The sequence below is a fragment of the Ailuropoda melanoleuca genome, chromosome 20 (assembly GCF_002007445.2).
Source record: "Ailuropoda melanoleuca isolate Jingjing chromosome 20, ASM200744v2, whole genome shotgun sequence".
Taxonomy (NCBI): Eukaryota; Metazoa; Chordata; class Mammalia; order Carnivora; family Ursidae; genus Ailuropoda; species Ailuropoda melanoleuca.
Window position 1 is genome coordinate 2,434,067 of NC_048237.1, and position 10,057 is coordinate 2,444,123.

General features: G+C 61.3%; 1 protein-coding gene across 4 annotated transcripts; it reads right to left on the reverse strand.

The window, feature by feature from the left end:
• Positions 1-56: 56 nt before the first annotated feature.
• Positions 57-10,051, reverse strand: CDH24 (cadherin 24). 4 transcript variants are annotated; one of them, XM_034648562.1, is made up of 13 exons: positions 9,953-10,051; positions 8,125-8,429; positions 7,636-7,816; positions 7,363-7,482; positions 7,122-7,289; positions 6,750-6,937; positions 6,100-6,353; positions 4,974-5,110; positions 2,604-2,725; positions 2,411-2,522; positions 1,940-2,188; positions 485-1,436; positions 57-384 (listed from the first exon to the last, which is right to left on the reverse strand). In XM_034648562.1, exons 2-12 carry the CDS (start codon positions 8,323-8,325, stop codon positions 1,015-1,017), a joined length of 2,154 nt encoding a protein of 717 aa, XP_034504453.1. In that variant the 5' UTR covers positions 8,326-8,429; positions 9,953-10,051; the 3' UTR covers positions 57-384; positions 485-1,014. The 4 variants fall into 4 exon arrangements, with proteins under 4 accessions (XP_034504453.1, XP_034504452.1, XP_034504454.1 ...); XM_034648561.1 differs by having other exon boundaries at positions 7,636-7,930; XM_034648563.1 differs by lacking the exon at positions 9,953-10,051 and having other exon boundaries at positions 8,130-8,304.
• Between the last annotated feature and the right edge of the window lie 6 nt (positions 10,052-10,057).

The following is a 10,057-nucleotide window of genomic DNA, read 5'->3' on the forward strand; positions in this document are numbered from 1 at the left end:
GAAGCCTGCATGCAAAACTGGAAACAGGGCTCCAGCTTTAGAAAATAAAGTGTTTGTTTATTATGAAATTAGAGATGGAGGCCCCTCCCCTTCCTCCCTTTTTCCCCTTCCCCAGCTGCCTCCCCCTTTCCTTTCCTTCCCCTCCCCTCCCCCTGGGGCCTGGGAAGCATACAAGACAATGCCCGGAGCTGGGATGCCCAGGGCAGGCCAACAGCTGGGCAGAGCTCCAGGGAGGCGGCCGGGTGGGGGGGCTGGAGCTCTCGCCCTGGGGTGGGAGGGCGCTGGAGCTCTAGCCCTGGGAGGTGGGCTGGCACCCTCTCTCTGCTGGAGGCCAGTGGAGCCAGGATGAGGCCATGAGTGATGGATGGAACCATGCGGGCAGGTCTGTAAAGACAGGAGAGCCCAGGGTTCTAGGTGGTGAGTGGAGGTCTTCAGGCCATCCCTGTGCTCCCCCCCTCCCCCCCCCTTAGTTAGGGGCACTGACCTGGGGCCGAACATCCCCCGCAGGAGGGTGGGCAGCAGTGGCTGGAAGTTTCTCTTGCTTTTGGGATGGACAACAGAAAAAACTGAAGAGCCAGTCACAGGGACCCAGAGAGAATGCAGGCAGATGTGGGCAGGAGACAGACACAGAGCATGTGTGTGGGCAAGGGAGACAGAGGGAGGGGTGTGAGAGATTTAGAATCCGGCAGACAACACAGAGTCACGGAGAGAGTGGAATCACAGTGAAAGAACAGAGAGATTCAGAGTCGAGCCACACAATCCAGACCCAGACAGGAGAGTGTTACAGAAAGAGACGGAGATCCCTGGAGGGAGACATAGAGACGACTCAGGAGGAGGGAGGTAAGAAGGAGGTTGCCCTGGGGAAGCTGGGAAGAGGGACACAGGGACGAGAGGAGGCCTGGGGGCTCCCCCCCAACCCCGGGATGCTGCCGCCTGCCTGGACCCCAGGGGGTGGGGGCTCACTCAGAGGGCCTGTGCGGCTGCCCCACCGGACGGGCAGGGCCAGGCCGGCTGTCAGGGGGCCGGGGGTTCCTTGGCCCCGTACAGCTCGGCCAGGGTGCGGAAGAGCGGCCCCCAGTCGTCCAGCGGCTCGGCGGGGCCCGGGGCGCCCCCCGCCTCGCTGCCGGAGCCCAGGGAGCTGAGGGAGCCGCAGGAAGAGCCGCGGCCCTCGTAGCCGTACACCTGCACCGAGTCGTAGGGCGGCACGCTGGGGTCGTCGTCCGCCTCGCGGAGCCGCAGCGCCAGGAGCTGGGCCACGTCCGCGGGGCCGGGGGGCCTGGGGTTCTGCAGGGCGCTGATGTCGAAGGCCTCCGTGTCCTCTTCGCCGCCGCCCTCGTCGTCGTAGGTGATGATGTTCTCGCGGACGTCCTCCTCTTCCAGCACCATCAGCGCTTCCTGCTTCTGCCGCCGCAGGGCCACGAACAGCACCACCAGGGCTGGGGGAGAGGCACACACAGGCCGCTGAGCCCGCGGGACCCCGAGCACAGCGGCCTGCTTCCCTTCTGGACCCACGCAGGTTGGGAGACGAGACAGTGTGGCCTGGGGGTGGCAATAAGGGTGTGACACCTGGCAAGCCCCCTTGGAGGCCTGACTTCACCCCGCACTCGCCGTGTGACTGTGGGAAGTTGCTTCGCTTCTCGGAACCTCTTTGACCCTTAGAGGGCTGGTGTGGAAAACATGACATGTTATGAAATCACACAGGGTCCAGAGTCAGGCTTCAATAAAGTTTTTACGGCTTGTTGCTGTCATTGCGGACTGGTAATGTCAGGGACACGAGGCCAGAGCTCTTCTCTCGGACACACAAGGTAGCGGGAAAATCCCAGCATGGGGGACCCTTCAAGCTCTAGGGTGGATTTCCCTAGGTCCAGGGAGCTGGCTCCTCTCTCTACCCCCTGCAGGCTCGGACCCCACATCCACGTCCCAAGGTGGCCCGACTCACCAAGCAGGGTGCCCACACAGGTGATGATGGCAAGCAGGGCCCCGGTGCTGAGCCCCGCGGGTGAGAGCTGAGCCTCGGGCCGGCAGGAAGCCACGGAGCCGTCGGGCCGGCACCGGCACACGCTGACAGTCACTGTGGCAGTGCTGCTCAGGGCTGGCTGCCCCCAGTCCCACAGTGCTATGGGAACCAGATAGGGTGCCTGGCGGGGCGGAGCAGGGCGAGAGGGCAGCAGCAGGCTGGCGGAGCCATCTGTGGGAGAGGCCAGGTGTTGGGCCCCCTCCTGAGACACCGTCCCAGTAGGGGGGGTGCGGCCCAGGGAGACAGCTAGCAATGGGGAAGGCCGGCGAAGAGGAGATGCGTGCACGTTCACATCTACCTTCTGTTGGGTGGAGGGCCCAGATGTGTGGGCAGGGGTGAGGCGGGCTGGGCTAGGGGGTAGTAGGGGAGGAGGAGAGCGGGGAGGCCACCTACCTCGGTTGTCTCGGACAGTGAAGTTGGCATCAGGGCCCAGAGGGCCTTGAAGGGAGACATGGCTACTGTTGCCCACCTCATCTCTGTCCAGGGCCCGGATGACCTGAATCAGCTGGGAGCAAGAAGAGAGGCCTTGTATGGAGTGGGCAGCTGGAGGTCTTAGGGTCCCGACCCCTCTGCCTCAGCGGCTCACCTGGCCAGGGGCTGCAGAGTCACACACGAAGGTGTCGTAGGGCTCGGCCAGCTGGGGAGCGTTGTCATTCTCGTCCAGGATCTGGATGTCCACTTGCACACGGGAGGCCTGTGCGGAGCTGTCTGGAGCCAGAACATGAACACATACACCCCCGCCACGCACACGCAACAGTTGACACACAACACACACGGTGCGTGGGCCCGGAGGCCCCAAGTATCGCACACACACACGTGCCACAAGCAGTATTTGCATGCAACATGCAAGCAGCGGGCGGCGTTGTGAAATGAACGGAACACCACCAAGAGCATCCGACATTCACATGGCATCCCAGGTAAGTGCGGCGCGGGACACACAGCCCACAGGCGAGGCACCCATGATATGCATACAGGATGACCCACAGCGCGGCACAGGCACCACAAGTGAAAGGTAGACAGAAGGTGCATACGGGGTGCACACAGACAACAGGCACGAAACAAACACATTCATGCCATATATTCGATGTGTACTCAGCATTCAGAACAAATACAACAGACGTGAAGTGGGTGTTGGATATACACAGTGCATTCAGTGTCACCATCCCCCCACCGGTCAGAGGATGCATTTCCATACACAGCACCAGCGAGACAGACGGAGACGGACAGACACACACACACACACACGCCCCGTCAGCGGTTGGAAGGCTATAGCATAGCAATGAGTAGCACTTAGAGTTGGCCTTGGGGAGCCAGGCCAGCCTGGGTGCCACAGCCAGACACGGGCCCCCTTCTTCATGCAACACTTCATCAGGTGGCTTCCCATCACTACCCTGACCCGTTCCTCACTGCCAGTGGCATTGGAGAAAGAATGGAAAACAGGTATCCCTGCCCACCCTGGTGCCCACCTCTCCTGGCCGAGCCTCCCAGATTCTTTAGTCCTCTCCCAGGTGGGGAGAGAGCTGACCTGCCCCGGGGAAGGGACCAAGGTCCCAGCCTGGGCAAGGGAGGCTGAGTGGGCTCCCTCACAAAGGGTTGGGGGCTCCATTCCTTCTCTGCAATAAGGGCCCAGGGCCTGCTAGTTGATCTTGGGGTTTGCTGGAGAGCAGAATTTCGTGGGAGGGTGAGAAGGCAGGGAGGGACACACACACACACACACACACACACACACACACAGTCGGCCAGCTACGTGTACACAGGCAACTCCACATACTGTATAGACACACAGGGACATTCACGCGGACAGACACGCATGCGACGCCATGTAACACACAGGCACGGGGACGTACACATGAGCCCATACACGTAACCATCTACGCATGACAGGCAACACGGTGAGGGGCTAAGCACTCTGGCTCCGCAGCCTCACGGGGTCTCATGGCTCTGCCCCTTCACGTCGGTGTGACCTTGGGCAGTTACTTAACTTCTCTTGGTCTGAGTTTCCTTATTTTCGAACAGGGAAATAAACATACCTCCCTCATAAAGTCGTGGTGGTGATCACGTTAATTAATCCACGTTTGGTACTTAGAACAGTACCTGGTACTCACTAAGTAATACATTCTCTGTCCACGAACACGCACGTACACAGAATGATGTATAAACGGCTACTTGTCCTATCCTTATACACATCTAATTACACATGCGCAAATACTCTACTCGCTCAACTACACACACACACACATGTGTGCACATGTATGGGTCATACACACGGAATTACACACACGTGCGTACACAATCACACGTACACATACATAGAGCTCTTCGCTGCCGTGTACAAACATCTATGCACGCAGTGACAGTTCCCATAGACCGGACACAGACAGCAAACGTAGGAGGCCCCGCGGCGTGAGCGGGAGTGATAAGGCGAGGTTCACAGGGGTCTGGGAGGTCTCCCTGACTCCATGGGCCACGGCTGCCCAGAGGCAGCCAAAGCCTGCTGCTGGTGACTGGTGGCTGCCAGGGGCCAGAGAGGGCGGCTCTCCCCTACCTTGAGGGCTCTCTGTAGGGCTCCCCTGGGAGGGGCTGCTGGAGCCCTCCAGTCAGCCTCCAGAGGAGGGGCCCAGACCCGCCCTGGCCCCTGGCTTCAGCCTGAAGCGGACAGTGGGCAGGACAGGGTCTGCCAGGCGGCAGATTGGGGTTTCCTGGGGCTCAGGAGCTATTTGAGGTTGGGTTTGTTTCCCAGTTGGGGAAAGTCAGGTATGGGAGTGAATTTAAAGTCAGGGGAATGCGCAGGCAGATCCACTGTACCCAGGCCAGCCAGGAGGCCTGCCTGGTCGTGGTGATCCAGGCTGGGAAGCCAGCGGTGGCAGTGACTGTCTCCCCTCTCCCTGCTCAGGAACAGCTCCTCGGCCAGGCGGCCGCTGCCTCCTCCCTCTCCTGGGGGCCCCGGGCTCCTCACCGAGCTCTGTGGCCAGCACCGTGAGGTTGTGCCAGATGCGAGCCTCGCGGTCCAGGGGCACCACCGTGCGGATGGTGCCGTCTTCGGGCTCGATGGAGAAGCAGCGCTCTGGATCCGAGTGGGGGAGGATGGAGTATCTGGGGAAGATGGAGTGGAGCTGGGGACTGATCTGGGGGCAGGGCCAGAGCTTGCTGCTACCCCTCCCTCCCTTCTGTTCGCCTTGCCGGGCCTCTTGGTTCTTCTGGGCAGAGGGCCTGAGCTCGCTGGGCTGAGCCTGCCCCGGGTACCCAGAGACATAATCCACATTAGGGTCCCCTTAAAAGACAAACCGCTTAGGGAAGTTATCAACATTAAACACCTGTCCTGAGACTCAGGGGGACTGGGTTTCATGGTGCGGGACAGAAAGAAAGAGGTGGAAGGAGGGGAAAACAGCCTGTCTTTCTGACTTCTGGGCTCTATGCTAGAGACCCAGGGACCCCAGGCTTGCTCTGCCTCAGACCAGCTGTGTGACCTTGGGTGAATTGTTTAACCTCTCTTTACTTAACTACAAAATGGGAATGCCACCAGCACCCCCCTCATTCCTGTGACAGGGATGCTGAAAGGTGGGAAGAGTGGCTCTTCTCAAGGCAGACAAATCTGGATTCGAGTCCCAGCTCTGGGACTCTGACTATGTGACCTTGGGCAAGGAACTTAACCTGTCGGGGCCTAGCCTCTAAAACAACTGGGGATGATTGTGCCTACTTCACAGGGCTGTTGTGAAAACTGAATGTTATCGAGTGGGTAAGATGTGCGGAGGGAGAGTGGTAGCCAGCCATCCAGCATCGGCGCTCGTCCGAGGAGCCTGAATCTGCTTGCACCGCCACTGGGAGGCGCCACTGCTATCCTCCCGGAGGGATGGCTGGAGCTGGGGCGGGGCGGCGGGGTGGGGGGGGAAGTTGTTGGTGGTGGTGGTGGTGCTAGCTGGGTCCTCCAGGCCTTCCCTGGCCCTCAGCCCTGCAGAGAGGGAGACCACTGCCAGGAGGTGAGTGGGATTTTCGGTGAAGGGGGCCCATCCTCGGTGGGAATAGCCTGCCACTGGGCTCCTTCCCTGAGGCCCGGCCCTTCCCCTGCCCACACCCCAGCTCACCTGATTGGGCTGGCTGGGGAATCCAGGTCTGCTGCTGAGACCTGGCCCACCAGTGTCCCGGGAGCTTTGTTCTCAGGCACCGCCAGGTGATAGGCAGCCTGGGTGAAGGCAGGTGGCTCTGGGGCATCCTGCACAGCCACACGCACGGAGGCCACGTCCTTGAAGGGCCCTCGCCTCAAGTAGGCTGGGTCGATGAGGGTGTTGGTGGCCTCCACGCGGAAGGAATAGGAGCGCCGGGTCTCGAAGTCTAGGGGCTATGGGGAGGGGAGGTGGAGTGACTGAGGCTCAGGAAACCAGAGCAGGCCCAAGCTCCCGAAGGTGAGAGGTCCCCTCCCCACGCATGCAGCACTCAGCCCACCTGAGAGGAGAGGTGGGCACTGAGGGGCAGTGGCCGCAGTGGTCAGTGTGAGGCAGATGACTCAGTCTGTGACCCTAGGTCTGCCCCCAGCGCCATCATAGACTGTACATGAAAAATCTTGAACCAGTCTCTCCCCCTTGCTGGGCCCCAGTCCCTCAGCTGAAAGATGACCCTGATCTCTGAGCTCCAGCGCAGTGGTCCTGAGACTGTTCTAGACCAGTTAGAAGTGAGCCTTGTGGGGCAAGAGGCAGGTAGGAGTGAGTGTGCAAGTGTTAGCAGACAGGAGGCTAACCTTGCGGACAGTGAGGAGCCCATCTCGACCCTGGGAGTCTGTGCTGATGCTGAAGGCTTCAGCCCCCTCTCCGTCCAGGATGCTGTATGCCATGAGGGCGTTGTCCCCCAGATCGGGGTCCTGGGCCCGCAGCCGGCCCACCAGGGTGCCCGGCCCAGCCGTCTCCACCACCGAGAACTGGTATAGGCCTTGAGGGGGGACGGAGGGGAGACATCTTGGGTCCCTAGCCCTCCTCCCTCTCCCAGCACTTCCTTCTCTTGGGGTCTGGCTGGCGGAGAGCTGGAGGTGGGGGGTGGAGGCAAGCCTTCTCCAGAGGCTGTAGGGGGTGGGGGTGGGCAAAGGATGGCTCTGGTGGCAGCACTGGCCCCTTACTCTGAGGGAACTTGGGGGGGTTGTCGTTGACATCGCTGAGGGTGACCGTCACCGTAGTGCTGCCCGACAGCCCCCCCATGTGGCCGCCCATGTCCTTGGCCTGAATCACCACCAAGAACTCCTCCTGCGTCTCCCGGTCCATGTTGGGGATGGCGGTACGCACCACTCCTAGGGAGACACGACGGGTCAGGGGGTGCCTGTTCGCATGGCTGCCCCACCAGGCTCCGAACGCTATCCTCACCAGTCTGGGGGTCCACCGAGAAGAAAGGCAGTCCATCCAGCACGGTATACACCAGCTTGGCACTGTTCCCGTAGCTGGGGTCGTCGGCATCGTGAGCAGTCACCTGGATCACTGACGTCCCTGTGGGGGATCCCGGCACCCCACTCAGCAGGGGCAGGGCCAGGTGGGAAAGAACAGCAAATGAGGGGGACCCAGACATGAGAGCAATGCGGGAAGGAGAGGTGAGGGTGCTCCAGGAGCCGGGATCTGGGATGTCAGAGTTGGGGTACTCACCGACATTGGACATCTCGGGCACGGTGGCGTGGTAGGGCCCGAGGGGAAAGATAGGTGGGTTGTCATTAATGTCCTGCACCTTGATGATAAACTCTGACGGGGGCTCCAGAGGCCGGTTTGAGGCTCGGTCCACGGCTTGGGCAAGCAGCACGTACTGTGCCTTCTCCTCCCGGTCCAGGCTCTTGGTGACATGGATATTGCCTGTGGCCTCATCAATCACAAATACAGTGCCTGCCCCCTCCCCGGTCAGCAGGTACTTGGTGCGGCCCTCGCCCCTGTCCACATCCGAGTGCAGCTGTAGGGGTCAGGGAGAAACGGCAGCAGGTTCCCAGCATAGGGACAGAAAGGTTAAAGAGTCTAAGTCTATGACTGGGTGGAGTGTGGGGAGTCCTGAGGGACCAAGGTCATTGAAGAAGTGGTGAAGTTGCAGGGCGGGGCCTAAGGGCCTCGACGATAGTCAGGGCAGACATGGGAAGGGCCGGTCCTTACCTTACCGATAAGGACGGGCTCCGGACCGGCATATTCCTCAATGACAAAGAACTGGTTCCACACCCAGCTCCTTCGGTTCCGCAGCAGCACTGGTCCTGGGCTCCCCCGGGACCCCGTCCAGGCCCGGGCTGGGGCTGCCAGGCGCCCCATGCAGCCCCAGCCACCCAGCCAGGCCAGCAGGAGCCTCACCAGGCCCCACATGTTTGGGCTCCAGGCAGGGCTCGGATCGCTGTCCCCGGGTACTGAGGCATGAGCTGGCCGGGGCAGAAGGGGAGATGCTTTGGGGCTACCCCATGGATCCACACCTGTAGGACAGGTAGCTGTTCAGGGTCAAGGAAACCCTTAACTCTCTCCGTCCCCCAACCAAAGTTAGATGCCGAAGATCAGACCTCCAAGGAACCAGACACCCCCCTGCCCAGAACCCAGACTGAGACAGAGCAGACAGTCTGATCCTTCCCTCCCACCAGGCTCTGCCTGTATTCACCTCCAGCCCTAAAAGCTGATAAATCTCTGGCCAGTCAACTCTGAGTAGAGAAGCTGGGGAGGAAAACAGAAGGGGGGATGCGGGGAAGGTTTGGAACCCCAGATCTAGCCCCTGTTCTGCCAGGTTGGGTATGCGGCCAGGGGGCTGGAGGAGTTGGGGACTACTAGGGAAAGGGCTTAAAATCCGGGGGCTGGCACTCACGGAGGTGTGGTCTCAGGGTGTCTGGGGTCAGGCTGAGCTATGACAAGGCGTGCAGGCTGAGACAGGGTTGAAAGCCTCTGGAAGTCCCTCCTCCATAGGGAACCCCACCTCTCCGGAACCTGCCCCCAACCCACACTGCTAGGTGAAGTCCTTGAAGGGGGACTGGGCTCAGGAGGCAGTGTGAGGGGAAGAAAGAAGAGGGTGTAGAGCTGGGGGCAGGGCCAGGAGGCTGGGAGAGGAGAGCAGAGACTACAGACTCAGTGCTAGTGATGGTGAGACCCAGACTCAGGCACTGTCCGGCACAGACTGAGACAGAATGGCAGCAAGAGACACAAGGAAAGAGATCAAAGGAGGCAGCCTGGGTGTCTGACAGGCAGAGAGGAGTCATAGGTAACAGGCTTGGGAATGGGTAGGAGGGGGGCAGAGGGGCTTTCTGCAAGTGATGGGCAGGTGGGGGGTAGCCCTCAGCTGTGGGGGTCAGAGCAGGCCTCGGGAACTTCAATCTGAGAGAGGGGGCAGCCAGGAGGGGCTTGGGGAAGGGAGCTGGAGAGGGGACCCTTCTCACTGCTGTCCCCTCCCTCTCCTCCTGGGGGGACCCCTCAGGTAGCTGTGGCTGCCGCCCCTCCTCCCCCACAGCAGACACACACCTGCCAGTCCCTTCCCTCCCGAGGGAAGAGGGAAGCCGGGGACCAGAGCGGGAGGCAGGACGAGAAGGAGAAGGAAAGGGCTGGAGGAGTAGGAAACAGGATAGAGAGAAGGGAAGAGGCGGCGAGAGGGAAGAGACGGGGGAAGGAAAGGAGAGCGGGAAAAGGCAAAGAGAAAGACAGGAAAGGAAAGGTAGAGGAAGGAAAAGGCAAAGAGGAAGAGGAGGTGGAGAGACAGGGCAAGAGGGAGAGGGAAGGGGCAGAAGAGGCAAACAGGCAGAGACAAGGCAGGGTGAAGAGAAACCGAGGGAGAGGAAAATGGGGAAAGGAGGGAGAGAGGTGCGAGGGAAGAAGGGAAAGAGGTAGAGCGCGGGAGAAGGGAGCCGGCAGTGGGCTCCCAGCCACGGAGCGCACCGCTCTGAAGACACCCGCAGGCTGCGGGCCCCCTGCTGCCCCTCCGCGGGTTCCCGACCCCGGGCTCCGGGGCAGGCGCCCTTACCTGGCGGTGCCGAGGGGCCCAGGCCGGCGGGGAGCGTCCCCGCCCGCCCCCGTCGCCGGGTCCCGGGGGCGCAGCCCCGAGCCGATCGGAGCGGGCGCCGCGGCT

Coding starts and splice junctions, on each gene's coding strand:
- CDH24 (XM_034648561.1), bottom strand. CDS start 8,325: ATGTGGGGCCTGGTGAGGCTCCTGCTGGCCTGGCTGGGTGGCTGGGGC. Junction 7,290..7,362: donor CTCGGTGGACCCCCAGACTG/GTGAGGATAGCG, acceptor GTGTCTCCCTAG/GAGTGGTGCGTACCGCCATC. Junction 5,111..6,099: donor TCCCCAGCCAGCCCAATCAG/GTGAGCTGGGGT, acceptor CATCTTCCCCAG/ATACTCCATCCTCCCCCACT.